The following is a 27,771-nucleotide window of genomic DNA, read 5'->3' as shown; positions in this document are numbered from 1 at the left end:
GCTCCTGCCCGAGGCCCCGCCAGAGGGTGCCTGCTGCTCCTCCTCATCCTCCCAGAGAGTGCTGCAGGAAGGGGGCAAGGCCGGGCTGGTGGAATGGGTTTATTAATTATTTAGTACGACACAGATCTTCATTACAGCAGGAGTGGCAGCTCCGGAGCCGGTGGCCCCGGGGAGCCCCACGCTGCAGGTTAGACCGCATGCATCGGGGCAGGGTGGGCCCTGCACCCCCGCCACGCCAGCCCCATTGTCCCCGCAGGGCAGCGGGGGGCTCATCCCGGCGTGTAGAGCAGGACACACACCCCAGCCCACCGCCCTGGGGCATGGCCGGGGGGGGCAGAGCCACAGCACGGCACCATGCTCGGCGCGCACCCCCTGTGCAGGTACGTGCCCCACAGCCCCTCGCACATGGCTCGGCGCATGGGGACACTTGCACACACACACGCACACCGCTTGGCACGGGCTCATCCCCCCGCTGGTGCCCCGCACTTCCGAGGCGCTGCCGCCCCCTCCGTCCCATCCCCCTGTCCCATGCCGGGGGTGGCAGATGGGGAAGGGGTCTTGGTTGCTCCCCCCATCCTGGCTCATGGCGTCTGGGCCCCGAGGCGCTTGGGCTTCAGGCTGCCCAGGAGGGTCTGCATGCCCCGGCGGACGGAGGAGCCCACCCGGCGTGCCACCGAGTCAGCCGGCGGTGCGGGCAGGCAGGAGCTGGAGGCCTGGGGCCGGGCATCCAGGCACTTCTGGTAGCGCAGCTGGGGAGAGCGGGGTCAGCAGTGGGGCCAGGACAGTGGGGCCGGGGAAGGGGCTGAGCAGGTGGACACTCACCATGCAGGCGGCCTGCAGTGCCTCACTCAGCCCAGCGGCGTTGGGCTCACACCAGACCATGTGGCAGCGGAAGGCACCCGGGGCGCTGGCCATGATGAAGGCGAAGGAGCGCACATCCCGGCCCACCCCCATGAAGGACAGGAACCGCACGCGGCACTCACACAGCACCGCCTCCGTCTGCAGTCATGTGGCCAGGGGTCACCACCATCCCCACCATGGCAACAGGATGGGGACGGAGCACCGCAGGGCCAGACCCACCTGCTCGTGGATGATGGTGAGCGTGGCAGGTGCCACATTGACCACAATGGGGGTCCAGTGCTCCTTGCTGCTGGTGGCTAGTGCTGCCTCTAGTGCTGCATTGATGACGTCCATGCCTAGGGATGGGCAGGGGGCTCGGGGACGGCCAATGGGGCCAGGGCACCTACCCCATGGCAGCCCCACAAGGTGCGAGTGCCCCCCCACTCACCCACAGGCTTGGCAACGGGCACACAGCCCAGGTAGCACACCGGGAACTTCTGCACCACCTCGCTCTTGGGCGCCGGGAACTCCACTGTAGCACAGGGAAGGGTCAGCCCCCACCGACATCACTGTAACCCAATGCCTGGCCCCCCTAGCTGGCCCCCAACAGCCAGCACTGCCCCCCACCCCAGCACATGTGGCAGTGGGACATACGAGCTCCCTCCCCCAGTCCAACCCCCCATCCCCTCCCAGTGTCCCACATGCCCCCCATCACATCCCAGTGCCCCCTCTACACACACACACACACATCCCCTTCCTGCGTATCCCCCCCCTGCCAACACCCCCTATCCCTTCCCAGTGCCATACACCCACACCCATCCCCTCCCAGTGCCCTCCATCCCCTCCCCGCCCTGCCCCACCATACCCTGGAAGGGGATCTCCACCAGCCTGGAGGGGTCCATGGAGAGGCCATTAGCCAGGGCCCGGGCACTTCGCCGCTCCACCATGATCTGGGGAGAGCATGAGGGGCACCGCCCCCGCCCCCCGCAGGTTGTCACGCCACAGCCCCCAGCCCCTGTCCCCCACAAGGGGCCATGGCACCCCATGGTGAGCCACCAGCCAGCTGTTCCCTGGGGACATGGTGAGGAGGGGCTCACCTGGGAACAGACCTCAGAGCTGGTTGGGGGGTCCATGAGGGGCTTACCTGGGGCTGGGGGGGCTCACCTGGGAGCAGACCTCATGCAGGCTGGTGGCAATGTTCTTGGCAGGGCTCTCACAGCGAAAGACATGGCACTTCAGCATCTGTGTCAGCTGGTCCCGGGCCACGTAGGCGAAGTCCCTGTGGCAAGGGGTTGCACTCAGGACCCCCCCCAGCTACCCAGCTGCCTGAGCTCCCCAACCCGGGTGTCTCCACCACCAGCCCAGTGAGGGACAGGACTGGGAGGACTGGTGCAGGGCTGGGCTGCCATACCTCTCCCTGCATCCCCGGCCAGCGCAGCAGAAGAGAGCCAGAGAGCAAAGTTAGTGGGCCCGGGGCACACGCATACCCCTGGTCCCCCCCATGTGGGACCCCCATGCCCACACAGGGTCATGCCCAACCCATGGCACCACAAGACACACACACACACCCAGCATCACTAGGGGGCTCAGCCTTGGGATCCCGCATGCCCGCACACTGTGCAGGATCCCAGGGCCCCACACCCTGTGTGCAACCACATCCCCCCACACCCCATGCACATGGGACCCCACAGCCCCACATGCACGGGACCCCTGCAGCCCCATGCACCTGGATCCCTGCACCCCACACGCACAGGACCCCCATGGCACTGAGCCCCACGTGCACCCAGATCTCTGCACTCCACACGCACAGGACCCCCACATCCCATGTGCACCTGGATCCCTGTACTCCACACACGGGACCCCCACAGCCCCATGCCCCACATGTACCCAGATCCTCGCACACCCCTGCACCCCAGATGCATGGGAGACCCCAGCCCCACACCCCATGCACACCTGTATCACCGCACTACACGTGCACTGGACCCCCATCAGCCCTGGACCCCATGTGCACCGGGACCCCTGCATGTTCCCACAGGCACCAGACACCCTCTGCCCCCAGGACCTGCACCCCCCAGCCCATCGTGCCCCCCGCACCTGCCACTGTCACGCCCCACACCCCAGACACGGATGCTGGCCACGGGCTGCGCGTGCAGCAGGGATTGATCCTGCGGGTCCACCAGCTTCAGCGTCTGGCTCTCCAGCAGCAGCAGCATCGCCCGGCCCTGGGGGTAGCCGCGTCAGGGTGTGCGGGGGCTGTACCGGGGGCTGCCAGCAGCAGGCGGGGCGGGGGGCACTCACCTCCCCCCAGGAGCCAGGGGGGCCGCGCTGGTGCAGGGAGAGCTGGCGGATGCAGTTGTTGACAGCGATGCTGCTCCGGCCCGGTGCCAGCTCGTCCTCGCTCATCTCCACCCAGCCCAGCGAGCGCACAGCAAAGCGCTGCGGGGGACGGCATGGGGCAGGCATGGCCCCAACGTGGGGACCCCAGCCACCTACCTGCCCCCCGCCCCCCCGAGGCAGGGCAAACCCCGCAGTGGAGGCACCGCATGCCCCAGACTCTGCTGAGCCCCCTCCCATGGCGGTGACAGCATCATGGCACCACCGGGCTGCAACCCCGGGGGGGGGCCCAAGCCGGTGGGGGCCCTGGGGCACAGGGAGGGGCCGGGCTGGGCCCCCAGCCTACCTTGGAGCCCAGCTTGTCCTCCTCGGCCAGCGCCGCGCTGCAAGAGCGAAGGGGGTATCACTGGCTGATGCCTCCTGGAGACCCTGGTCCCCTGCACGGGGCGCAGCTCTGGCCCCACACCAAACTGGCAGCCCCCCTCCCAAGGGTCCCACTGCCCTGCAGGGCCCAGGCGCAGCCCCACACCCCCCAGGTCCCCCGTGCCTCACACACCCAGTGCCCGGCGAGGCCAGGCCCGGCGACGGCGGCTCCGTGTCCTGCACTCCAGGCTCATCATCTGCCTCGTCTGCCGCAGGGTCCTGGGGAGGGAGCAGGGGGGGCTGGCAGCAGCTGGGCACCACAGCGTGCTGCCCCCCCGGTTGCCCACTGCCCCCTCCCCCCTCACCTTCCAGAAATCCCCCTCTCCGAAGCGCTCAGCCGGGGCGAAGCCCGTCCAGGCGAGCTGTGGGAAGAGCGGGGCCAGCTCAAGGCAAGTGCTGTGGGGCAGCCCCATGGCGCCCCACGGCTGGCCGGGACTCACCGGTGGCTCCTCGGAGGGGGTGATGCCCGGGGAGCCAGGGGCCGAGCCACGGGCCAGCCCCGAGGGGGGCTCCCACTGCGTGGTGCCGGTGGGGATGTGCCAGTAATAGGTGCCCGAGGTGTCCTGCACCCGCATCCATCCCGCAGGCAGGTCCGAGTCCGTTTCGAAGGAGTTGCGGGTCCAGAAGGAGTCTGGGGGGGCGGGGTGAGGGGCGCGGTCGGGGCCGGGTGCCACGGGGGTGGGCCCCTCCAGGCAGCCCCAGCAGGACACGGCCCCCACACTCAGCCCCAGGGAGCCCCCCCGGATGGGGCACCCACCCAGCAAGGTGGGGACGCCTCAGGACGGGCTCCAGGCTCCCCCATCGCCATGAGGACGGGGCCGTGGACAGGCAGGGCTGAGGACCACTCCCGGTGGCGTAAGATGGGGGTACCCCACATCGCTATGAGGACGGGGGCCCCCACCCGGGCCCCACGGGAGGACCTAGAGGCGCAGCAGGGCAGCAGCCCCCTCCCCCGCCCCGGGCTGGGCCGAGCCGCAGCCCCTGCGTCCCACTCCCCCCCCGGCCCTACCTGGGCGCGGGTCCAGCAGGACGATGGCCACGAAGAAATCCGCGCTGCACATCGTGCCCCCGCCCCATGCCGGGGGTCGGGCCGGCTGCCGGCCACAGCGCAGCCCGCAGCCCCCGCGGGCCCACCCGTGGGGCCTGCCCTGCCGCAGCCCCCCGCACACACACTGCCCCACCCGCAGCCCCGGCCCCACGCAGCTGTGGGGCAGCCGGGTGGCGGCGGGGGTGCCCGCCCCACGCTCACCTGCGCCGGGGCTGGACCAGGCGTTTCCCCGGCAACCGCTGACGACAGCGCCGGGGCCGGCGGGATGCAGGATGCGCCAGAGGGATCGGGATGCGCGGGGGGGCGGGGACATGGAGGGCGGGGGGGCACAGAAGGATGGGGGAGAGGCTGGAGTGCAGGGATGGGGGGGACAGCACGGTACAGTGCAGGCTGTGGGGCACATGAAAGTGACACTGCCTACCGTGGGGACACAGGGGGGCATTTACTGGCTGGAGGAGGGGGGAAGGGGACAGGCACACAGAGGTAGCGGGGGACATAGCAGGGCCAGAGCCGCAGAGAGGGGTGGTAGGCAACGGCACACCAGGGCCTGCACCATGGGGCACAGAGCTGCCAGCAACAGCACAGGGTCATGGAGGGGGTTGGGGGGACATCAGTGGGGCACACAGTGGAGTGCCACGGAGCTGACAGGGGCTGGGGGGCCAAGAACAGCACCCAGCAGGGATCAGGAACACAGGCAGCAATGGGTAGGCTGGAGGGCAGCTGTGGGCACACAGCCAGGAATAGGCAGAGGAAAATGTAGAGCTGACAGGACCAGGCTGGGCATGACAGGTTGGGGGCAGGCAGGGGCTGCCATGGGGCAGCGGTGGGGGAAATGGAGCAGCCATGGGGCAAGCAGAGGCAGCTATGGGTCAGACAGGGCCCACTGTGGGACTGGCAGAGACAGATGGGGGGCAGGCAGGGCCGCCATTGTGGGGCAGGCGGGGGCCACCACTGAGCAGATGGGGGCCGCCGTGGGGCAGTCAGGACAAGCCATAGGGAATGAGGGGCAGGCATAGGACAGGCAGGCATAGCTGTGGGGCAGGTGGGGTCCACAGCGGGACAGGCAGAGTCGGCAGGGACAGCCACAGGGGAGCCAGGACCAGCTGTGGGACAGACACAGGCGGCTACTGTGGGGCAGCCGTGGGGCCACCTGGTGCCCGCGGGTGCCCACCTGCATCGTCGGGGGAGCTGCCGGTGGGGCTGCCCTGGCTGAGCGTGGCCCAGCTGGAGTCCTCATCGCTGGCAGTGCCGCTGCGCACCCCGAAGAGCAGGCTGGCGCTGCGGCCATGCTCGCGGGGCGCCCGCTCCCCACTCTGCTCCGACTCGGCCGTCATGGGGTCACTCTGCACTGGCGTGGAGTCCCCGTCGCCTTCCTCCTCCTCTTCGTCGTCCTCCTCCTCCTCCTCGGCACCTCGCAGGTCGATGAGCAGGGGCAGGGCCCCCCCACCGGCGTTGTTGCCGGCGTTGCGGGCGTTGCGGGCCGAGACTTCCAGCTCCTCGGGGGGGGGGGCCAGCTCGTTGCGGTTCTGGTCCCGCTCAGCTGCCCGGCGCAGCTGGTTCTGCCCGTCCTTCACCCACTTGGCGTTGGCCGGCTCCTCGCCGGCCGGGCCTGGCGGCCCCCCCCCGCCCTGCAGCTCGGTGCTGCCATACAGGCGGGGGCCCTGGGGGGAGCCGGGGGGGGCCTTGGGGCGCAGGGGCTCGGGGGCGCCCGGCAGCCCCAGGCTCAGCCCCAGGCAGCTGTTGTCGTTTGCCAGGTCGCTTCGCTTGCTCAAGGCCCCCGACATCGTCGGGGCCTGGGGGGGGGGGGGGGGGGGGGCACGGACGGGGACAGGTGGCACCGCCGGCACCGGGGGACACGGCGGGTGCCCCCCCGGACCAGCCCCCGCCCGACCCTCACCTGCGGCTGGCGGGAGGCTCCTACAGCCCCCGGAGCGCCGGCACCTCCGCGTCCATGGGGCCTGCGGGCAGCGGGCGGTGGGCAGCTGCGGCACCGGGCCCCCCGCGCCCGGCCCTCCGCGCCCGGCCCCCCAGCCCCGCGGGCCCCGCCACAGCCCCGGGACCCCCCGCCGCGCCCCGGCACCCCCACCCCGGGCCTGCGGGATCCCCGCAGGCTCCGATCACCCCCCCCAGCCCGAACCCCGGCCCGGCCGGTACCTGCGGCGGCTCCGCTAGGGGGGCGGGGGTCCGCTTCCGCTTCCGCTTCCGCGGGCGGCGCAGCCCCTCCCCTCCCGACTGGCACCGGCACCGGCACGGGGCTGGCACACAGCGGCACGGCACTGGTGCCGGCGCTGTCCCCGTACTGACAGTGCCACCGACAGGGCACGGTACCGCTCCTCTGCCACCGGCACCGGCTGGCACAGCGCGGCGCGGCATGATCGTGCCACTGGTACTGTCACCGGCACGGACCGGCACCGGCACCGGCACCGGCACCGGCACCGGCAGGGGTGGGTCCGCAGGGCGCAGCACAGGGTGGCCTGGGCAGGGCCGGGGCAGAGCGGCATGGCACGGCACGGCTCGGCTCGGCACGGCACGGCACGGCACGGCACGGCACGGCACGGCACGGCTCGGCACGGCGCTGCACGGGACACAAGGCCTGGAGCAGCAGCGGCGAGGGGCGCAGCCGGGACCGGCAGAGCACGGCACGGGGGCACACGGGGTGCTGGCACGGCACGGCGGGCGCAGGGTGGGCTGGCAGGGACCAGCGGCATCGGCCACAGCGCGGTGATGCTGGCAGCGCGCCAAGGCTCCTCTGGTCCAGCCCCTCTCCCCCGGCGACGCGTCCAGCCCCCGGGCACAGCGACTGCAGCACCGCCCTGGGCAGCCTGGCCCGTGTCACCGCCTCGGTGACGAGGCTTTGGGGCTGCTCGGCGGGGCCCCCGTGCCATGACTCTGGCACTGCCGGGGAGAGCCCGGCTCCCACTGCCCCCCGCGGGTGCTGATGCCCACGGATGTGACACCCCGGCTGGCACCTCTCCAGCCCCGCAGCGCAGGGCAGGATGGCACGGCGTGGCACGGCATGGCACAGGGCTGTGGTGTGGCACAGCACAGCAAGGCATGCACAGTACGGCACAGTGTGGTACGGTACAGTATGGTATGGTACAGTACAGTATGACATGGTATGATGCGGTATGACATAGTGCCATGGGGCATGGCACAGCACGGTGCGCTGTGGCACATTACAGGACAACACATTTCAGTTGGCACAGTACGGTGTGGCTCAGCATCAAACGATGCTTTGTGGTATGGCACAGTGTGGTAAAGCCCAGCACAGCCGTTGGACATCCCCCCCACCCCTCTACCGCATCCCCCAGGAGTCATCTACCAGGACACCATCGAGAGGCTCCTGCACCCAGCAGGTCATGCCCCACTGCCCCTGCCACACCCAGCCCAGTGGCACAGGGACAGTGCTACGCCACCCCACAGCTGCCACAACACAGATGCACCATCCCCTCCACCCCCCGGCACCCCCAGACAAAGCAGGGAGGGTCTCAGGGTCTCCCTGGCTTTTATTGTGTCCCAGGCACAGGCTGGCTGGGGCCCGCAGAGTCCCGGTGCCAGCAGTGCTGCAGGGGCCTGGGCGGTGGCACCGGGCCCAGTCACTGTGGGCAGTGGAAGAAGTTGGTGGTGATGCTCTGGAGGGGGGCAGGCTGTTGTGCCCCTAGCAGCTGGGCCACACTGGGGTACCAGTAGTAGCCAGTGCCATCGAAGAGGAAGATACCATCGTTGGTGCACATGGCACCATCCACGTGGTCGTGGGGCAGTGGTGTCGGTTCGCCCACGTGCCGTGGCGTCTGCGTCAGGTCCACCAGCCGAATGTGGTCCCCTGCCAACACAGCACCCATCAGCCCTGCACCCTGGCAGAGACCCCAGCAGCCGGGGGTCCTGGTGTGCCTGCTGCCCACCTGTGATGAGGTAGAGGTGCGCAGAGCCGGGGCAGGTGAAGGCAGCGTCGGCACTGGGGACCCCCAGCTCCTCCTGCAGCGCCCGTGGGTACCCCAGCACCCGCCGGTGGCCCTGCTCCGAAAGGAAGATGGAGACCTGGGAGCCCTGGGGAGAGCAGGCAGTGTGGGCCGTGGGCAGTAGTGGGGACACAGCGTCAGAGAGTCCCCAGGCTGCCCCTGAGGCAGGGACACACACACACAACATCCCCGAGGTCCCCTGGTCCCAGGAGGGATGTCTCCCAGCAGTCCCTGAGCTGCCCCACTTCAAGCACCGGCCCAGGAGTGCTGGCAGTGGGGCAGCAAGCTGGGACGGGGGGGGGGGGGCAGGACCCACAGGGCAGAGGAGGGGGAGGGGGCAGCCAGCAGGGTCAGACCTGTATCAGGTAGGTGCGTCCATCCCAGGCGAAGGCAGCATCCACCTCCCCCTCCAGCCCTGGCCACGTCTGTCCCAGGGGCCAGGCATGGTGCCCATCCTGCCACGAGTCCAGGCGGAATGACAGACCCCCTGCGGACTGTGTCAGTCAAACTGCCCCACAGACCTGCCCCATGATCATGCCCCACGCAACCCCACCCCACAGCCAGCTCTATGGTCTGTGGCCCCACAGAATGGCTGGGACTACAGTTCTGTACCCCACAGCCCCCAGCATGGTCATGCCCCTCCCCCAACTCCCCCAGCACAGCCATCCCGCAGCCCCACGCTACCCCTCACCACGGAAGGCATAGATGCGGCCGGTGTCATCGGAGAGGAGGGCCTGGAAGGGCATCTTGCTGCAGCCATGGCCGGCGTCCCCCCACGAGGCATTCCCGTGCCCTGACAGCAGCGTCAGCACTGACAGTGGGGCCAGACCCCAGGGCAGGCACTGGGGTGGGGGTCTGGGACCCCTCTGCCACTGTGGGGCTGGGCGTCCAGGCAACTGGAGCTCAGGACCCCATGGGGGGGGGGTCCCCAGGATGCACGTCGTTCCATGGGGGTGGCCAGGTGCTCACCTCGCCCTGGGCAGGGTATGAAGTAGTCGCGGAGGTCGCGGGGGTATCCTGGGGGCACTTCGCCTGTGCGGGGGTCGAAGCGCTGGAAGCGGGTCCCGCGCAGGCAGTAGTACCGCTCCAGCCAGCGCAGGGCAGCAGTGCAGGGGCCCAGCCCCGGCCATGTGCGTGGCTTCGTCACCCGCAGCTCCAGGTCAAAGGCGTACACCGTGTCCCCTGCATGCAGCAATGGCACAGCTCGGCACGGCTTGGCACGGTGCAGCTTCTAGCACCTGAGCCCCACATGCCCAGCAGCCCCCACGCACCCCGCAGCAGCCCCCCGGACCCCACTCACCCTTGAAGAAGAGGATGCTCTCGCCCCCACACTCCTCAGGGTGGCACTCGACGGCGGCGTCCAGCCCCCCAGGGACCCCCGGGAATTCATCTGCCACACGCCGGGGGAAGCCAGGACGCAGCTGCCCCCCAGCGTAGGCCCAGACCTGCTCGCCCTGCAAGTGCCCCACAGGGTGAGCCCCACAGGGTGAGCCCCACGGGCACCACCCCCAGGACCCCTGTGAGGCCAGACCTGGGGGGAGACCCCCAGGACAGAAGCTCCCCCAGCCAGGACAAGACAGCCCCCCCCCCCCCCCCCTCGGCCAAAGATCTGACCCACAGGCTGGGACCCCCAGCTCCATCCCTCCCCCAGCCCCATGGACCCACAGGGGGGTCTGGGCAGAGAGGCAATATCTCCTGCCCCCAAGCAGCCTGCCTGAGCCCCCACGCAGCCCAGGCCCTGCCCCTGCCGCCCCCCACCCGTGGCCGTGCCTGGAAGAGGTAGAGGTTCTGGTGCTCCTGGGGGTGCTGCCGGCGGTGCAGGCGCAGCGCCGCATCCACGGGGCCCCCCAGCTCAGGCCAGGATGCAGCCAGGGGTCGGATGTGGGGCCGGTGCGCCCCCCGAGAGATCTCCCAGACTCCCTCGCCTGGGCAGGGGCAGCAGCTAGCCCCACACTGCCCCACACCGTCCCACACCCCACTCCCCCAGCCCCCAGCCCCGGGGCACCCCACAGCGCCCCCTGCCCCTTATTGTCCCCCAGGGCACCATCTCCACCCCCTTCCACATTTATTCAGACCCCTTTCCCAGACCCCCATTGCAATCTATCCCCACAGACCCCCTCCCACCCCCATCCCTCCCCCATCTCCCCCAGACACTCCCATGCCATCCCCCCTCCCAACCTCCCAGTGCCAGCTCACCGTACCCCATTTCTCATGGACTCACCAGAACCCATGTGTCATTGTCCCCCCTCCAAGTTCCCCCAGACCCACAAACTCCATTCCCCTCCCCTGTATATCCAGTTCCCCCCCACATTCAGACCCCATCCTCTTCAGAACCTTTCCTCCAGTGCCCCCTGCCCCCCCACCCCCATGGCCCCCATCCTGTGCCCCTAGCCCCATGTCCCCCAGCGCCATGTCTCCCAGTCCTGTTCCCCCCAACCCCACGCACACCCCCCCCTGCCCCCCCAGCCCCACCTCTGAAGAAGAGCATGGTGCCATTCTCATTGAGTGTGGCGGCGTCGAAGCTGCCCTCATCCACGCAGAGCTGGGCCAGGTCTTGGCGGGGGGCAAGTCAGGATGGTGTGGATCCCCCAGACAGACCTCCCCCAATGTCCCACCCCCAGAACCTGCTGTGCCCCCCCACCCCCACCCCCCGTGCCCCACATGCAATTCTGCCCTCCTCCCCCCATCCCTGGGGTCTCACCAGTGTCATTGTTGGGGGGCTCAGCCTCATGGGGGTGCCCTCCTCCAGTTGCCTCTGATTTGCCGTGGGGCCTGGGGACAGGCAGCACCATGGGCTTATGATGCAGCCCCTCCAAACAGCCGCATACGCACCCCACATCATCACGCAGCCCCCCACCCCACACAGCCCCCCACAGCCTCCTGCCCCAATACTCCTCCTGCACCACACAGATCCCTGCCCCACATAGCCACAGCAACCCCCTGCCCCACAGCCCCCTGCCCCATGCAGCCACCGCAGCCCCCCACAGCACCCCGCAGCCCCCTGCCCCACACCCATCCCCAGCACCCCACACACAAAGGGTGGGCGCATGCCAGGGCCAGGGCCCAGGCCAGGCAGAGGGCGGCAGTGGAGACCCTCATGGTGTGCCTGGGGCTGCTGCGGTCCCTGGACCTATATAGAGCAGGAGAGGCCGTTGCACAACCTGCCCTGCCCCATTGCTTAACCTGGCCTGCCCCACGCAACCTTCATCCGCACGGGGGGGCTGGGGGGGGGACATGGCTAAGGGACAGGGCAGTGCATGGAGGGGGCAGGACAGGGACCCCCATCATTGCCCCCCAACCTGGCTGGGGCAGCACAGGGGGGATGGGGGTCAGACCCCAGTGTGGTGGGGCTAGAGACAGACCTCACTGTGGTGGGGCAGGGGACAGGGGCGAGGGTCCAACTCCAGCGGGGCTCAGCCCCTGACATGGGGGTTCAGCCTCCGGCGGGGGGAGCTCAGCCACTGATGTGGCAGGGACAGGGTGAGGGTCCCACTCCAAGAGGGCCTGGACGGACAGGGCTCAGCCCTGGGGAGGGGGCTCAGCTTTGATGTGGCAAGGAAGGGAAGGGGGCCCAGACCCCGGTGGCGCTCAGCCTCCTATGCAGTGGGGCTGGGGAGGGGGCTCAGACCCCGTTGGGGTTCAGCCCCCCATGTGGCAGGGTGGGGCCAGGGGCCAGCCTTCCATGTGGTGGGGTGGGGAAGACGCTATCCCCCAGCGGCCTGCCCAGGGCTGGGGGTGCAGCAGGGGGGTCTGGCACCATCCCAGCCTCTTCCCAGCAGCCAGTGCTGGGAAGGGCCTTGGCCCCACAGCGCCTGTTTGCTCTGGCCACGAGCCATGGGCACGGACAGGCCTGGACAGGCAGCCAGGCGCGGGCAGCTGGCAACGGTGCTGGGGGTCAGGGGGCTGCCACCGGTGGGGCACACCCTTATGTGGGGCGCACATCCTGCAGCTATGTGCCCCATAGCCTGGGGGGGCAGCCCCTGTGTGTGAGTGAACCTCCCGTGGGAAAGGCCCCCCTTTCACCCCCCTCCCCGTGGGGAGGGTGAGCACAGACCCAGTATGGGCCAGTCCAACCCCATTCCCGCTCCCAGTATGGACCACTCCAACCCTGTCCTTGCGCCACGGGTCAGGGTCACAGCTGACAGAAGGCTGTGCCAGGCAGGTGCTCAGCGTTGCCAGGGAGCTCCAGACACTGTGCCCATCCCTGCCCGGCCTGGCACTGCCAGTATCTGCCACAGCCTGGGGGTCCCACCATGGCACAGGGGTCCCGCTGTGGCATCATGGTCCCACTACAGCACTGGGGTCCCACCATGGCCTCCGGATCCCACTATGTTGCTACAGCACTGGGGTCCCAGTATGGCACAGGGGTCCCGCTGCAGCATCAAGGTCCCACCACAGCCTGGGGGTCTTGCCATGGCATGGGGGTCCTGCCACAGCCTGGGGATCCCCAAGAGTGCTTCAGCAGCACCCAGCCTGGCTCAGGTCCCACCTCCCCTGGTCCCGGACCCCTGCCCATGCCCCCCAGCCCCCAGGACAGGGGCACCCACCACTGCACCTGGTGAGGACCCCCGGAGAACATGGTGCCATAGCCGCAAAGTCGGTCCGTGGGGTGTGAGCTGCCGTTGTTCCCACCATCTGTTCCCCCTGCTGTGGGGCTGGCAGCACTGGGGGACAGAGTACTTCCAGAATACTTTATTTTGTACATACAATTTGTCAGCGTACGGCGGCAGCCCCACACAGCCCCGCTGTGGGGCAGGCAGGCACGCGTGGTCATCCCACAGCTGGGGCTTGAGCTGGGGGAGCGGGGCCACAGTGCCAGGGGAGCAGGGCTGGGGGGGACAGCCCCTGTAGGGCACAGGAGCTCCGGGACTGGCTGCCCCGCAGCTGCCCCACAGCCCCGAGCAGTGCGCACAGCCCCCAGCTCTGCCTGGTGGCTCCTCCTGCCCCACATGCCCCCAGGACCCCTGGCAGCAGGGGCAGTGGGGCTGCTGGGCCTGCTGTGGGGCCAGAGGCAGGGCTCGGCCACAGTCCCCAGGCAGCCCCCACCCCAGCTGGACCCGTCCTTGCCCCCATTCTGGGCCTGGCTGCCCCCCAGGATAAAGTGCACATGAAGGTTGGGGCAGCGCTTGGGGGGCAGCGAGAGCCACGGGGCAGTGAGGGCTGTGGGGCAGCCACTGCTTAGGGCATCCCGCTGTGGGTACTCTCCCAGGGGCCCGCAGGCCCTGTCATGGCGTGGGCAGCACTGGCAGCGTCCGCATCCCCATCCCTGTCCCCGTGGCGGCTACTGCAGGTAGCGGTAGGCCTTGAAGCAATGGTTGCCGGAGTCAGCCACCACCACGTGTCCGTCAGAGGTGAGGGCCAGGCCCTGCGGCCCGTACAGGGGGTCAGCAGCCGTGTTGATGTAGGAGAGGAAGGAGCCCGAGCTGTCAAAGACCTGTGGGGTGGGTAGAGATGTGCTGCACCCACCGTCCCCCATGGCCCCGCTGCCCTGGGACTCCCTGCCCCAATGGAGGTTGTCCCCCTGCCCTGCGCACGGTTCAGCGCTTGGGACACAAACGTCATCCCCACTGGCAGCCCCGGGGGCAGCAGCACCAGTGCCAGTACCTGGATGCGGCTGTTGCCCCAGTCAGCGACAATGATGTTGCCGTTGGCGTCGACAGCCACACCAGTGGGAGCATTGAACTGGCCATTGCCCTCACCATGGGACCCGAACTTGAACAGGAACTCACCATCTGCATTGTACACCTGGGGAGAGCGGGGGTCACCGTGGGCTCCCCCGGCACACAGCACCGGGGATGGCACGGAGCCGGGGACACCGGTGGCCACGTCAGCACTCACCTTCACTGAGTGGTTGTGGAAGTCGGTCACCACAATCTCATTCTTGTTGTTGACCGCCACGAAGTGGGGTCCTGGGGAGAGGAGGGGGCTCAGCCCCAGCCAGGGATGGGGGGGCCTGGTCCAGTGCCAGCGCCGCGGAGAGCGAGGGATGCCCCTCAGTCCCACAGCAGGTGGCCGGTTAGTGTGGTTAGTGCCGCGCGAGCAGCCGGTGAGGCCAGCACAAGGGGGTTAGCGCAGGCAGTGCTCGGCCCCCCATGGCTTGGGGGGGCACCCAGCTCCACAGTGGTATCAGCGCTGGAGATGGGCCAAGACCCCAAAGCCTCGACCCCCAGGGACAAAGCCTGCTGCCACAACCAGAGCCCCAAACCTAGAGCCCCAGTCTCGCTCCAGAGGCCCAGCCCAGAGCCCTGAACCCAAACCTGAGCCTGAAAGAAGAGCCAGAGCCCAGGACCTGAACCCAGGGCCTTCAGCCCAGCCCCAGGCGTCCTAGTGTTGGTGGGGCACCAGCCGCTGTCAGCGAGGTGTGCTGTACTCACCGTCCCAGCCCGGCTCCGGCACAGCGGGAAGCCAAAGGCATGCAGTAAGGAAGAGGGGACTTGCCAGTCGGTGTATTACCATCAAGTGTACCTGCAAACTGCCGCTCGGCCGTGCCACGGCTCCCAAACTTGGTGACGAGCTTGCCATTGGACTGGAAGATGAAGACGCAGCAGGCCTTGTTGTCCACCACGATGATGTGGCCATTGCGGTCCACGGCGACGCCCTTGGGGCCCATCAGCCGCCCAGCCCCAATCTTGGTCTGCAGCCAGGGAGGGTCGTCAGGGCCTGGTATGGAGCTGCAGCCCCCCTGCCCGGCAGCTCCCCCCTCACCTTGAATTTGCCCTCGGGGGAGAAGATGCTGACCCAGCGGTTGTCATAGTCGGCAATGATGATGTCCCCATTCATGTCCACGGTGACACCAGTCGGGCGCTGGAGCTGGCCTGGGGAGCGGCCCCGCACCCCGAAACGCAGCCGGAACTGCCCCTCGTTGGAAAACACCTGGGAGGGGGCAGCAGGGGGGGTGTCAGTCAGGTGGGAGGGTGCGCCGGGGCCGGGGCCGGGGCCAGGGCCCTACCTGCACGCACTGGTTATTGCTGTCAGCCACCACGATGCGGCCGCTGCTGGAGGTGGAGATGCCCTGGAGGTTGGTGAACTCCCCCTTCTCCCGGCCACGGCTTCCTGCGGTGAAACTGGGGGTCACGGGGGGGCCCATTCACACCGGGGAGCCCCCACCACCCCCGGGGAGCCCCTGCCGCTCACCCACACGGAAGATGAGCTCATCCTCGATGGGGTTCTCCTTCTTCTTGCCGCTGCTGTACATGCTGGAGGGGCGCCGGACGGCCTTCTGCCGAATGTGCCCGCTGCTGGGGGACTTGACACGGCGCTTGACGTCGTCAGGAGAGGGGGGCACGTCCGAGGCCTTGATGGCGCGGACGCGGAAGGGGCTGCCATGGATGGGCTGCCCATACAGCAGGATAGAGAGGAGGAAGTCGCCCTCAGCACGGGGTGTGTAGAGCAGCTCATAGGTGCCATTCTTGTTGTCCTGCACCTCCGCCTCGGCCGCGCCACCGTCCGGCGCTGTCACCTGGAAGTGCAGGCTGGCACTGCCACTGCGCACCAGCTCCCCATCCTTGTCCTTGGTGGTGACACTGAGTGAGGAGGGCTGCCCCACCACGGCATGCCGCAGCCCCTCACCAGTGGCCACCGTCTTGTGGGCTGTGGCACTGGTGGTGATCAGCACGCCCAGGTTGAGGATGGACTTGCGGACACCCTCAGTCTCCACCACATAGTCGAGCTGGGCGTTCTCATGGGGATGCTCGGGGAACTCCTGGCTGGCCAGCTCACTCAGCCGCTCGCTCATCTGCTTCTTCACCAGCAGCACCTCAGTGGCAGTGCCGTGGTGCAGTGCCTGCTCAGTGAAGGCGCAGCTGCTGAGGATGCTCTCCTGACCCTGGCGCAAGGTGTCCAGCTGTGCCTGCAGCACCTGCCGGGATGGGGCAGGTCACCCTCACCGCTGGGCTGGGACCCGAGCTGGCACCCCGACCCTGGCCACAGCTTCAGCTGGTCCCATGGCCCTGCGCCCAGAGCCCAGCTGCTGGCACCGGCAGGGCTGGGGTGGCAGGCAGGCGCAGGGGAGGGATGCCGGCACAGGAGCATGGTGGTGCAGAGAATAGTGGCGCAGGGCACAGCGGCGCAGGCACTTTACCTTCTGCTTTGCCCCGCAGGTGGCCTCTAGGTCCCGCACCAGCAGCCCCTTGCGCTGCCGCAGCGCTGTCTCCAGCTCCTCGAAAGTGCTGCCAATCTCCAGCACCGCCTCGTTCTTGCGCTCCACCAGCTGCTGGCTGATCTCTGACACCAGCCCGATGGCCGCTGCCAGCTGTGGGAGCCTGCAGGGCAGCCGGGCACAGGGTGGGCACTGCTGGAGGGGACCCCCAGCAGCGCCCTGGCCCCAGCAGCGCCCCCAGCCCTGTACCTGCTTCTGACGGCATCAAGCTGCTGCTGCAGGGCCGCCTTGTGCTGCTCCACCACATCGCGCAGCGGCACGGTGATGTGCTCCCGGTGCTCCCCCTCGGTGCACTCACGGCACATGGCGGTCTCGCACGGCTCGCAGTAAAACTCCATCACCTGTGCACGGGCACTCAGGGCAGCCTGCAACGGCGCCCCCAGATACCCGCACCTCCCCCACGGCCCAGCAGCCCCCCAAGACCCCACAGTGCTCCCAGATCCCTGCACCCCCTCCCCAGCCCCTGCAGTCCCCCCAGATACCCACGGCCCCCCGAGCCTCTCCCAAGTCCCCCCACCTGCAGGGGCGACCCACCTTGCCCTCATGGTTGGGGCAGCAGAGAGGCTGTCCGGTGACAGCGCTGACGGGGTCCAGGCCGCGGCCAGGGTGGGGGCCGCAGCTCTCAGGGTCCCGCTGCAGCACCTCCATCAGGTTGGTGATGAAGAAGTTGTTCTGGAGGGCGGCGACGCCGCGCTCGGGCAGGATGGAGGTCTGGCGGCAGACGGGGCAGGACAGGGTCAGGCTCTGGGGCGGGATATAGTTCTGGAGACACCTGGGGTGAACGGGGACAACCAGAGGGTCAGGACCCACGCAGTGGGGGAGGGAGCTGGGACAGAAGGATTGACGGATGGACAGACGGGGCCAGGGGTGTGCAGGGCAGGAGCAGAGGGCCAGGGGAGCAGCCAGCCAGCGGGATGGACAGACAGAGGGATCAGGGTGCGCAGGACAATAGCAGAGGGACCAGGCTGGAGGGGCGGACAGTGAGACGAACAGACAGACAGGAGGGATCGGGGTGCATGGGGCAGGAGCACAGCCATAGGGCCAGGGAGGCAGCCAGCTGGTGGGACGAACGGATGGACAGGAGGGCTATGCTGCGGCACACCGGGCTGCAGGAACAAGGGTGGGGGATGGAGGGGCAGACAGACGGCAGGACAGATGGACAGGAGGGCTGCACCATGGTGCCATGAGGAGCCACTGCCAGCACCTGGAGGGGTGGATGGACAGACAGACAGAAGAGGCCAGGCTGGGGGTGAGGGGGTGGTGGTGGGTCTCTGGGGAGGCACAGAGAGAGCAGACATCAGTAGAGAGTCCACCACTGCCCACCGCAGCCACAGCCCCCAGCCCCCTGGCACTGGTGGGCACCACTATTTGATCAGCCCCGGCTGCTACAGGCCATGGGGGCAAGACGGGTGGGGGGCTCAGGGACAGGCTGTGCAGCCCTTACAGGGAACTGGGGGGTGTGAGGTCAGTGGGGATCCCAGCCCCCCACAAGCAAGTGTTGGGGGGAATGTGACTGCGGAGTGCCAGGGTCCCAGCTCCCCACCCCTGGGGCACAGCAGGGCTCAGCCCCATCTCTCACTGGGGAGGGCTGGGGGGCATGAGTGTGCCGATGGGCCCTGGCTCACCACTAGCTGTGGGGGGGCCTGGGGGCAGAGGGGGCTTTGGCTGCCCCACGGTGGGTGACGGGAGACACGTGGGGAGGGCAGCTCTGCTCTCGCTGTGGGTTTGGGGAATGCTTGGGGCATGCAGTGGGGTACAGCTGGAAGGCAGCGTGGGTGCAACAAGGTGCAGGAGGGGTGCCGTGGGGCACAGCGGCCCCAGCCCGTCCCCTGCTGAAGGTGCAGGCAGGGAGTGCTGGGGATACATGGTGGGGTGCAGCATGGATGTCAGGGGTGCGGGGACTCCAGCTACCCTCCTGCAGGGGCTGCACGAGGGGGGTGCCGGGAGGAGCACAACAGGGCCCAGGGCGCAGCAGAGGGGTGCAAGCTGGGGGACGCAGTAGGCTGCAGCAAGGCACAGCGGGGCTGGGGAGACAGTGGGGTGCAGCGGGCACAGAATAGGATGCAGTGGGGATGCACTAGGGTGCAGTCAGGATGCAGTGGGGCCCCAGGGCACGGCAGGGATGCTGGGGGGATGCAGTCGGGCGCAGTGACAATGCAGTGGGGCTGCAGTGGGGTGCAACAAGGATGCAGTGGGGCACAGTGGGGATGCAGCGGGGATGCAGCAGGGCACACAGTGGGGTGTGGGGGGCTGGGTTCTCACCTCTCGCAGAAGGTGTGCAGGCAGGGCAGCACCTTGGGGTTGCGGTAGCGGTCAAGGCAGATGCTGCACACCAGGAACTGTTTGTCAATCTGCCGCACCACCGGGCTGGCGCTGGCCTCCCGTTTGGCCATGGCGGCGTCCCCGCGGCCCCACGGTGCTCAGCCTGGGGGCAGGGAGGGTCAGCGAGGCCGAGGCAGCTCCACTGCACCCCAAAGCCCCCAGCCTTGCCAGATCACGCCCCACACCTGCCCCATGCTGGACACACAGCAGCGTGCTTGCCCCACAGCCCTTGGCCCTACATGCTCTAGGATGCACGGGGAGGGGGGGACGGGACCTTGCCCATGGTCCCTGGGTGCCCCAAGCCAGCCCCAGAGCTGCCTGGCCCAGCCCCACACACATCCGCGACCCACAGTTCTGCCCTGCATCCCAGTGGCGGGGTGCACAACATCTCTGCCCCACAGCACTGGACCACATACATGCAAAGCCCCTGCCTGCCCCGTGGTACCCACCCCCTCCCCCAAAGCACCCGCTGCCTGCCCCATGGCATCCACCTCCCTGCCCTGCGGCACCCAGCCCGTGCCCCACAGCACCTGCTGCCTGCCCCATAGCATCCACCTCCCTGCCCTATAGCATCTGCTCCCCGACCCACAGCACCCACTCCCTGCCTCCGCTGTGGCACCCACCCCATGCCCCACGGCCCCCAGCCCCTACCCTACAGCATCTGCTACTTGCCCCACGGCCCCCAGCCCCTGCCCCACGCCTCCCCGCGCCCCACGGCCCTGCTCACGGCGATGCGGCGGCTCCGCGCTCCAGGCCCCGGCCCCGCCCCGGCCGCCATTGTGCGGCACCGCCCCCCCCCCCACCGGCACCGCCACGGGGCGGGGGAGAGGGGGCAGCGCCCGCGGGCCCCACCGTGAGGATGCTGCGGGCCCATCCCCGCGCCCCCCCGCCTTCCTTCTCCCCCTTGACGCCTTGTCCCCCCGCCCCCCAACCCCGTGTCCTTGTCCCCAGGCGCCCCCACCCGTGTGTGTCCCCCCTCCAGGCCCCACTCACCCCCCCCGCAGCCCCCTCCTCGCCCCAGCCCCCGCCGAGGGCCGGCAGCGCGCATCCTCGGCCCGGCACGGCTCGGCGCGGCGCGGCGGGGACTGCGCCAGGGTTGGGCAGGGGAGGCAGCTGCCAGAGCGGACCGTACCATGCCGCCAGCGGGGGTGCACACGCTTGTTACACCACCCCCAGGACCGCATGCGACCCCCCGCGCGGGTCGCCCACTCGGGAACGGCGCCGCGGAGCCGCGCACCGGGGCGCCGTTCCCGAGTGGGCGACCCGCGCGGGGGGTCCCGTGGGAAACCGGGGAAAGAGAGCAGCACCCCCCCTCACCGCGAATGGTGGGGTCCGGGCTGTGGCTCTGCAGTAGGGGGGGCTCCGGGCGCGCCCCCCTGCATCCCCGGGGTACCCGGCTGTCACCACGGCAACCGCATCCCACCCGTCGTGTCCCCCCACCGAGCCCTCAAAGTGTGGGGGCTCGTGGCTGGCAGACCCCTAAGTGTGGGGGCCGGGGCTGTCCCGAGGACACGGACACGGGTGGGGTAGAGCCCACGAGTAGGTTGAATGGGGGTTGCAGCCGGGGCACGTGCATGCCCCCCCCCACCCCCCACCCCGCCCTGCCGTGCAATGGTGTAAGTGTGCAGGCAGTGCCCGTGTGCACGCCCACCCACCTGTGCGGGGGGTGGGGGGTGGGGGTGTGTGCACACACTGTGCAGTGTGTGTGCACTCCTGCCCTCCCAGGGCTGCACACACTGCGCCTGTGTGCACACGCTCCACGTGTGCAGGTATGCACTCTCACCCGTGTTCGGGACGCTCCCGTGCCCATTTGCACACGCATGCACACCCGTGCCCTGCCTGTGTGTGCCCTCCTGCTCTCTGCCGCTCCTTTGGCACAAGGGCGGTGACCCGGTGACCCTCGGGGTGAATCTGCGGTGCCACTGTCCCCCACCTACACGCCACATGCCCTGGCACACACCACCTCACCTGCCCCCGGGAGCCATCCTGGATGGAGGGTCTGGTGGGATCCCCGCGGCGGCGCCGGGGCTGGCTGCGCACCGTGCTGCTGCTGTGTGCCGTGTGCCGGCGCGCCACTGGCAGGCAGGTGGGCTCCAGGTATGCAGCAGGCCCTGGGGTGTGCACACACCCACGTGCAAGCGTGCAAGCAGCCGCAGCGCAGGGCCGCCGGTGCAGGTGGGGTGCTCAGGTCCCTGAGCTGGCACTGCCCCTGGGTGCGGCGGCCCTGCGGGACGGCCTGGCCCCAACCACACAGAGCAACCGGCTGGGTGACATTCCCACCTCACACTATTGCCATCTAGCATGGCACTACCGCCACAGCCACGTGGGGCCTTGGGAGGTGACCCAGGTGAAGCCACCCCCAACCGCCTTGTCTGCCCTCTGTGGTACAGCAACAGTGGCCGCAGGTGACAGCAGCCATGACTCTTGGCACCTTCTCCCACAATCGTCTTACCCGAGGCAGGGTGTTACGGTTTGGGGGGCTGGACAGGGGGTGGGTCACAGCCAGGCTGGAGGGTCGGGCTCAGAGGGCTGTGGCTCGGGAGCTGTGCTCTGCCTGGAGGCTGGTGACAAGCCGAGCACCAGCACCACAGGGGCCAGCCCGGGCACCTCTCCTGCTTAGCAGCCTCAGCAACGGCCCGTGCAGGACCAGAGTGCACGCTCCTCATGGTCACGCGCTCCTCATGGTCACAAGCAACACCAGCCGGGGGTGTGGGGGGATGAGCAGCTGACACGCTCGAGGGCAGGACTGCACCCCAAGGGCAGCCGCAGGGAACCGCGTGAAATGCAGCGAGGACAAACGCCAGGGCCGGGAAGCAGAGCACCGCTGCGACAGCACGGGTCGGGGAAGCAGCTCCAGGGAAAATGTCCTGGGGGTCTGGGTGGGCAGTGAGCTGGGCACGAGCCACAGGGCACCCCGGCAGCCAGGAGAGCCCGGCAGAACCCCGGCCGGTGCCAATGGGGGCACTGCCGGGAGGCCGGGGCCGGGGATTCTCCTCCCCTCTCCTCAGCCCTTGCTAAACCGCATCCAGACACCATGTCCAGCTCTGGAAAGACCTGGACAAACTGCAGCGAGTTCGGGGCCGGCCGCTGAGTTGGAGCACCTGCCCTGTGAGGAGCTGCCGAGGAACCGGGGCTCGCTCAGCCTTCAGGGGAGAAGGCTGCAGACCTCGCAGTGAGCTGCCAGCGCCGACAGTGAGCTTACCGAGGACACGGAGCCAGGCTCTTCACAGGGGTGCACAGCAGGAGAACAAGACACCACAGGCACCGTCTGAAATGAGAACTTTGGGCGGGCACAGTGGGAAGCCTGTGCCCTGTGAGGACCGTCCGGTACTGCAGCAGGTTGCCGAGAGAGGCTGTGCAGCCTCCATCCTTGGGGCTTTCCAAGGCGTTACTGGATGAGGCTGTGAGCAGCCCGGTCTGACCCCACAGCTGCCCCTGCTTCGGGCAGGAGGTTGCACCAGAGACCCCCGGGGTCCCCGGCTCCACTCCCCTCCCCGGTCACGCTCCAGGCTGCATTGGGCCCCCCACAACAGCCCCCCAGGACCCGCTGCCAGGATGGAGGGAACCAGCCATGGCGACGGAGGGCATCTGCAGCCGTGCCCGGCACGGCCAGCACCAGCCCCACAACAAAGGGCATAGTGATGGGGCTGGCGGATGGCTTGCTCAGTGGGGACACTGTCCAGTGCAGGGCCGGGGACACGGCTGCTGCAGCTGCAGTGCCAGGCACTGTGGCACAGCCGTGGCATGGGGGCGGCAGGCAGGGAGCTGCAGCCATGGGCAGCAGGGCCAGCACCACGCTGTGCTGTGCTGGATGGAGGCAGCCAGGCACCGCCGTGGCCTTGTGTGACAGCCAGGCAGGGCAGCGCAGCAGCCAGGTCCTGAGCAGGCAGCCAGGGAGATCCTCAGCCTTTATTACCACAAGAAACCAGAGGGGAGCAGGGAAATGGGGAAGGACAAAAGCAGAATGTGGCAGCCCTGCAGCACCTCAACTAGGGGAGGCCCAGCACCCCCTCCTACCAGCCAAGCGCCAGAGGAAGCCACACAGGGCAGAGCCCTCAGTGGGGGTGGCTGGGGATGGTGGGGGGCACTCAAGACCCCTCTGGGCCCCTCTCTGCCTGAAGAGGCTGGCCAGGCTGAAGGGGGCTGAGGCTGCCACTGGGGCAGGGGGGTCCGGCAGCCTGAGCTCAGGACTGGGCTCGAAAAGCCCCCCCATGCCTGCTGGCCGGGGTGCCCAGGGAGGGCTGGTCACAGCCCCCCACCATGGGCAGGGGTGGCAGTGCCGGCTCCGTGTGCCGCCGGAGGAGGGCCAGGGGGGTTCCAGGTGACCAGGTGGGACTCTGCAGAGCCAGGGGCAGGCGGGGGCTCCAGCAGCCTGGGGGACCAGGCCGGTTGTCCTGGGGGGTCAAGCTCAGGCAGGGCTCGGAAGTAGGGTGCAGGGAGTGGATGCCATGCTGTGGTGTGAGCGGGAAGGGGCTGCCAGGCTCTGCGTGCTGGGGGGCCGTGTCCCACGTGGAGCACATGGCTACGGAGCGGCGCTTCAGCCCGTCCCGCTCCAGCTGCTGCCACCAGCACTGAGCCTGCTCCTGCACCCAGTTCTCCTGTGGGGCAGAGGAGCGTCAGGGCCAGCCAGGTGCAGGGTGGCAGAGCCGGGGCTGGTCCCACACACGATGGGGCTGCAGGGGCTGGTACCTTCGCGGCAGTGTGGAGCTGGCCTGCGAAGCTGTGCAGGATAGCACACAGCTCCTGCAAGCCGTGGGGCACCGCATCCTCGCAGAAATCAAGGGTGGTATTTGCAGCGTGGTGCATCTGCTCCAGTGCATCCCAGGTGTTGCATAGCTCCTCCTCTCCTCAGCCGTGCACTGGAAGGGCTGCAGCTGCAGCCCCAGCCCCTCCGTGCCCAGGCTCTGTGCTCCCACCAGCTGCCCCGCCAGCTGCCGCAGCTCCCCCTCCCCCTCTGCCACCTCAATCCTGCCAACATACCCGGGTCACCCATCCCCCACTGTGCCACGATGCTCTGCCCCGCCCCCCCCCTCCATGCAAACTGCAGCCAGGACCCCTCCTACCCCTCCACTCCCACCCTCGGTGGGTGCCAGCCCCCAGGGCAGGGTCCCAGCTCAGTGCTGGGATGCCCTTACCGTGAGGCTGGGCCTACATGCTGTAGCTTATTGGGGAAGTCCAGCAGGCTCTTGTCCACCCTGGCTGCCTCCTGCGGGGAGAGGGGCAGCGATCAGCCCCCACATGGCCGAGGGGCATCCCACAGGGCCCTGGCAGAGCTGGATCTTGGTGGAATGGGTGGAGGTGACTCCCCATCTGTGCAGCGGGGCTGGGGGACAGCTTGGGGCATGCATCCCCAGCTAGATATGCTGCCAGGTCACTGCGGGACTGACCTGAACCAGCACCCATAACCGAACGGCCAGGAAGGGCCAAAACATCCCTGAAGGCACGGGGGACTTCAGGGGGCGCTATGGCAGTGGCAACAGGGTGGTACCCAGCCAAGGAGAAACAAGCCCAAACCAAGAGCAGGAAGGTGAGGAGGTGGCAGCAGGGGCAAGCATGGGAAAAACCACACGGGAGCTTGCCTGACAGGGAAAACAGCCACCCCTGCATGCGAGCCGGGCACATCGCTGTCAGGGCAGTGACCTTGCACAGGGCAGAGGAGGGAGCAGTGTCTCCCCAGGGACACACAGTGCCTGCAGCCATGGGGTTGCTCTGATGAACCCCACTCCGGTGGCACCTTGTGGCTCCCAAGCATGGGGAGGCAGCTGAGGATGGGCCAGTGATGGCATGCTGGTAGCCGGTGGGCAGAGGAGCTGCTGCAGAGCCCAGTCCCTGCAGAGGCTGGTGGCTGCAGCCCGGGAGCGAGCCTGGCACCCCGACAAGGACCACAAGACTGTGGGTGCTGCCACAGGGACAGTGGGCAGGGGACTGGGATGAGACTGTGGAGGGGAGCTGCGGCGGTGCACAGGGATCACCTTCCATTTAGGACCACCACCAGGGAAAAGACCGCTCCAAGCACGGACCAGAAGCTCTGCCATAAATGGCTGCCCTCCCAGAAAATTCAGCCCCACCACGCCTCATCATAGCCACGAAGTGCAGCAGGTCCATGCCTGGCTTGCTGGCCTTGATATCGGGCAGCTTCAGTAGTGAGGCAAGGCAGAACCTGGTGGCACCGCCAGCATAGTTGCCCTGGGAGCAGAGCAGGGGAGTTGCTGTGGCCCTGCTGTGCCAGGGGGGAGTGGGGGCAGGCAGCAGGGCCCCTGTGCCACGGGCTCACCGAGTTCAGGTGGTTGCCAACACTCAGGATGAGGTGGAGGATAGTGTGCAGCTCTTCACACTCCAGCAGCTCTGGGGAGTGGCTGGGGAGATGAGCAGGGGCAGGGTTAGTGCCCCCCCCCCCCCCCATGGTTCTCAGCGCACCCCCATGATATTGCTCACAGACAGCAGCGTCCGCCAGGGTCTGGATGGAGCTGTGCAGGGTGCTGATCTGGGGGAAGAAGTCCTCCTTCAGCACCAGCAGCTCCAGGCGCCGGGTGTAGCTGGGGGCAAGTGCAGGGTGAGCGGGTGGGGTCGTGAGAACCCCCAGTGCACGGGACCCCTCTGGTGCACGGGACCTGCCTCCCCCTGGCTCCCACCTGGGCACCTCTGTCAGCAGCAGCATGAAGAGCTCAGGGTCAGCAAGCTGGTGGGGGCTGCCAGGGAAGAAGTGCAGCTGGGACACCTGTGGGCAGAGGTGGGGGGTCGGGGGGGGCACCAGGGACCCCCCTCTGATCCCAGCCCTCACCTCTGCAGAACTGAGCAGCATTCTGGACAGCTCCAGCAGCTTCTCTGCCCCTCAGGGACCCCGACACCCTCCTGGATGTCCTGCACAATCTGGTGGATGGGCCTGGGGGGGCACATCAGACACTGGTGATCCCCCCGGCCCAGAAACATGGGCAGTGCTCTGCACCCCCCGCAGTGGGGTAACAACCGCTGGCGGCCAACAGACCCCTTCAATCCCTCCCAGGGGGGCAGGGACACCCTGACCACCTGCAGTGGGCACGGTGGGAGCACGCACCCGTCCGCGTCCATGCCTGGTGCCCAGAGCAGCAAGAGCCCCTATTCCCACCCCTGCGACGGGCCCCCCCCCCGTGAGGACAGCTCTCGTTCTGCCCCCACCACGGGCTGGACCCGGGAGGGGGGATGTATCACATGGGTGTCTCCCCACCACCCCTGTAGGGGCCCTGGGGCGGGGGTACTGGTTGCCAGAGCTGGGGTGTCTCCCGGGCGGGTGGGGCAGTGTTCTGGCGGGGGTCGGCGGGGTCTCCAGGGGGCGTCCCGGGGGAGGCAGCAGCTCTCACCGCTTGATCTGCTGGAGGAAGATGCCGACGGCAAGGCTCCGCTTGGGCTCCAGCAGCGCGGCCTGGGGGAGGGTGGGCACGGGGCGGTCAGGGCGGCGGGGAGTCCCCGGTCGGCCCCGCGGGGCTCTCGGAAGAGCAGCCGGAGGCGCGGCAGGTCGATCGGCGGCAGGGGGATCCGCCGGGTCCAGACCGAGCGGCGGTCCCGCGCCCGCGCCGCGCCGCGGGCACCATCTCCCAGTGCAGCGGCCGCCGGCAAGGGAGGGCAGCGCCGGGGGGGCGGCCCCGGGGGCCGCGGCGGTGCGGTGCGGCGCGAGGAGCCCATGGCCGGGGCGGGCCGGGATGGGACCGCGGGGGGGATGGGGCAGGACGGGACCGGGATGACCTGGACAGGACCGGGTTGGGATGGGATGGCGGGGCGGGATGGGGCGGGATGGCCGGGGCGGGACCGGGGCGGGACCGGAATGGCCGGGATGGGACCGAGGCGGGATGGGACCGGGGCCAATGGCCGCCCCGTGGCTCTTGCGGCTCGGCTCGGCCCACCCCGCCCCGCCCCGCCCTGGTCCCGTCCCACCCCGGGCTGGCGGCCGAGGGCAGCGCCGGGGCCGCGGATGCCCAGCCCGCTGCCCTCCTGGGGGGGTGCAGCACTCGGTTGGACCCCGGGCACCCCGGCCCCGCTGCAGGCGTCCACCCCGTGGGACCCTCCGAGCCCCCGGTGCGGCCGGCGGGACTGCGGTGACAGGCAGCGCCGGCCTCCCCCGGGAGCAGCAGACCCCCCGCCCGTCCCCGGGAAACGAGCCCCGCCGAGCCCCCTCCCCTGAGGCCACGCATTTGGCTGCCAGGCGGGAGCGGCGCTGTCCCGGCAGCCGGGTCCCGGTGCCTGCCGGTGCTTCGGGGGGAACGGCTGCGGGCATCAGGGCCAGGCCGGTCGCCCCAGGACTCGGCGAACAGCAGCACGTCTCGGGGTCACAGCCCGGCCGGGGCTGGAGGGGCCTGCCCAGCCCGACCGCGGCTGCAGCAGCTCCCCCAGCGCAGGCTGCCCAGGGCCGCCTCCAGGCGGGTTTGAACGTCTCCAGAGAGAGACCCCACCGCCCATCTGTCCTAGCGCTCCGCCACCCTCTGTAAAGTTCTTCCTCACGGCCAGGGAGCGAGGAGGAGGATGGAGCCCTCTCCCGCCCCTCCGAGCCAGACGCAGCACTCCCCGGCACTCCCTCCGGCTCACTCGCCCGGCCCCCCCAGGTGCCGCACGGCGGCCGCGGGCCCTCCCAGCGCCAGCTCCTGGCCCAGCCCGACCCCCAGCCCCCGGCTGTTTTAGGGGCGGTTTGGGGACTTGCCTGTGGTCGGCCCCCGGCA

General features: G+C 69.1%; 4 protein-coding genes across 10 annotated transcripts; all 4 read right to left on the bottom strand.

The window, feature by feature from the left end:
• Positions 1–86: 86 nt before the first annotated feature.
• On the bottom strand, positions 87–6,863 carry APBB1 (amyloid beta precursor protein binding family B member 1). 4 transcript variants are annotated; one of them, XM_080374877.1, is made up of 14 exons: positions 6,800–6,861; positions 5,817–6,603; positions 4,038–4,228; positions 3,903–3,959; positions 3,731–3,816; positions 3,521–3,557; positions 3,139–3,276; positions 2,935–3,062; positions 2,005–2,119; positions 1,706–1,790; positions 1,289–1,372; positions 1,081–1,196; positions 823–999; positions 87–749 (listed from the first exon to the last, which is right to left on the bottom strand). In XM_080374877.1, exons 2-14 carry the CDS (start codon positions 6,427–6,429, stop codon positions 582–584), a joined length of 1,995 nt encoding a protein of 664 aa, XP_080231003.1. In that variant the 5' UTR covers positions 6,430–6,603; positions 6,800–6,861; the 3' UTR covers positions 87–581. The 4 variants fall into 4 exon arrangements, with proteins under 4 accessions (XP_080231003.1, XP_080231005.1, XP_080231006.1 ...); XM_080374879.1 differs by lacking the exons at positions 5,817–6,603; positions 6,800–6,861 and adding an exon at positions 4,607–5,763; XM_080374880.1 differs by lacking the exons at positions 5,817–6,603; positions 6,800–6,861 and adding an exon at positions 4,847–5,763.
• Positions 6,864–8,110: 1,247 nt separating this feature from the next.
• HPX (hemopexin) lies at positions 8,111–11,805 on the bottom strand. The gene is made up of 10 exons (XM_080374886.1): positions 11,639–11,805; positions 11,306–11,376; positions 11,077–11,157; positions 10,375–10,529; positions 9,905–10,058; positions 9,574–9,786; positions 9,296–9,397; positions 8,961–9,091; positions 8,548–8,692; positions 8,111–8,468 (listed from the first exon to the last, which is right to left on the bottom strand). The coding sequence occupies exons 1-10, from the start codon at positions 11,701–11,703 to the stop codon at positions 8,242–8,244; spliced, it is 1,344 nt and encodes a 447-aa protein (XP_080231012.1). The 5' UTR covers positions 11,704–11,805; the 3' UTR covers positions 8,111–8,241.
• Positions 11,806–13,281: 1,476 nt separating this feature from the next.
• On the bottom strand, positions 13,282–19,187 carry TRIM3 (tripartite motif containing 3). 3 transcript variants are annotated; one of them, XM_080374882.1, is made up of 11 exons: positions 19,025–19,187; positions 17,297–17,534; positions 16,952–17,103; positions 16,685–16,865; positions 15,739–16,462; positions 15,554–15,657; positions 15,310–15,477; positions 15,058–15,238; positions 14,443–14,513; positions 14,209–14,349; positions 13,282–14,038 (listed from the first exon to the last, which is right to left on the bottom strand). In XM_080374882.1, exons 1-11 carry the CDS (start codon positions 19,153–19,155, stop codon positions 13,886–13,888), a joined length of 2,244 nt encoding a protein of 747 aa, XP_080231008.1. In that variant the 5' UTR covers positions 19,156–19,187; the 3' UTR covers positions 13,282–13,885. The 3 variants fall into 3 exon arrangements, with proteins under 3 accessions (XP_080231008.1, XP_080231009.1, XP_080231010.1); XM_080374883.1 differs by having other exon boundaries at positions 15,070–15,238; XM_080374884.1 differs by having other exon boundaries at positions 17,297–17,473; positions 19,025–19,162.
• A 3,791-nt stretch (positions 19,188–22,978) lies between these two features.
• Positions 22,979–26,665, bottom strand: LOC308058693 (uncharacterized protein). 2 transcript variants are annotated; one of them, XM_080374890.1, is made up of 5 exons: positions 25,866–26,665; positions 25,502–25,773; positions 25,359–25,429; positions 25,105–25,270; positions 22,979–24,290 (listed from the first exon to the last, which is right to left on the bottom strand). In XM_080374890.1, exons 1-5 carry the CDS (start codon positions 26,150–26,152, stop codon positions 24,247–24,249), a joined length of 840 nt encoding a protein of 279 aa, XP_080231016.1. In that variant the 5' UTR covers positions 26,153–26,665; the 3' UTR covers positions 22,979–24,246. The 2 variants fall into 2 exon arrangements, with proteins under 2 accessions (XP_080231016.1, XP_080231015.1); XM_080374889.1 differs by having other exon boundaries at positions 22,979–25,773.
• Between the last annotated feature and the right edge of the window lie 1,106 nt (positions 26,666–27,771).

This window comes from Falco punctatus, assembly GCF_963210335.1.
Source record: "Falco punctatus genome assembly, chromosome: 2".
Lineage (NCBI taxonomy): Eukaryota > Metazoa > Chordata > Aves > Falconiformes > Falconidae > Falco > Falco punctatus.
This window is presented reverse-complemented; position numbering and strand designations above follow the sequence as displayed.

Bases quoted from the DNA above. Each gene is read 5' to 3' on its own strand.
- APBB1 (XM_080374877.1), bottom strand. From the start codon at position 6,429: ATGTCGGGGGCCTTGAGCAAGCGAAGCGACCTGGCAAACGACAACAGC. The intron at 2,120-2,934 runs GTGCGGGGGGCA...CCCTTGCCACAG, and splicing joins GTGGGGCGTGACAGTGGCAG to GGACTTCGCCTACGTGGCCC. The intron at 1,791-2,004 runs GTGAGCCCCCCC...TGCTCTCCCCAG, and splicing joins TGCATGAGGTCTGCTCCCAG to ATCATGGTGGAGCGGCGAAG.
- TRIM3 (XM_080374882.1), bottom strand. From the start codon at position 19,155: ATGGCCAAACGGGAGGCCAGCGCCAGCCCGGTGGTGCGGCAGATTGAC. The intron at 17,535-19,024 runs GTGAGAACCCAG...CGTTCACCCCAG, and splicing joins CTGCACACCTTCTGCGAGAG to GTGTCTCCAGAACTATATCC. The intron at 14,514-15,057 runs GTAATACACCGA...TCCTCTCCCCAG, and splicing joins GTTTGCAGGTACACTTGATG to GACCCCACTTCGTGGCGGTC.
- HPX (XM_080374886.1), bottom strand. From the start codon at position 11,703: ATGAGGGTCTCCACTGCCGCCCTCTGCCTGGCCTGGGCCCTGGCCCTG. The intron at 11,377-11,638 runs GTGTGTGGGGTG...GCCTGTCCCCAG, and splicing joins CTGGCATGCGCCCACCCTTT to GCCCCACGGCAAATCAGAGG. The intron at 9,787-9,904 runs GTGAGTGGGGTC...TGCTGCATGCAG, and splicing joins GAGCATCCTCTTCTTCAAGG to GGGACACGGTGTACGCCTTT.
- LOC308058693 (XM_080374889.1), bottom strand. From the start codon at position 26,152: ATGGACGCGGACGGGTGCGTGCTCCCACCGTGCCCACTGCAGGTGGTC. The intron at 25,774-25,865 runs GTGAGGGCTGGG...CTTCCCTGGCAG, and splicing joins TGCTGCTCAGTTCTGCAGAG to CCCCCACCAGCTTGCTGACC.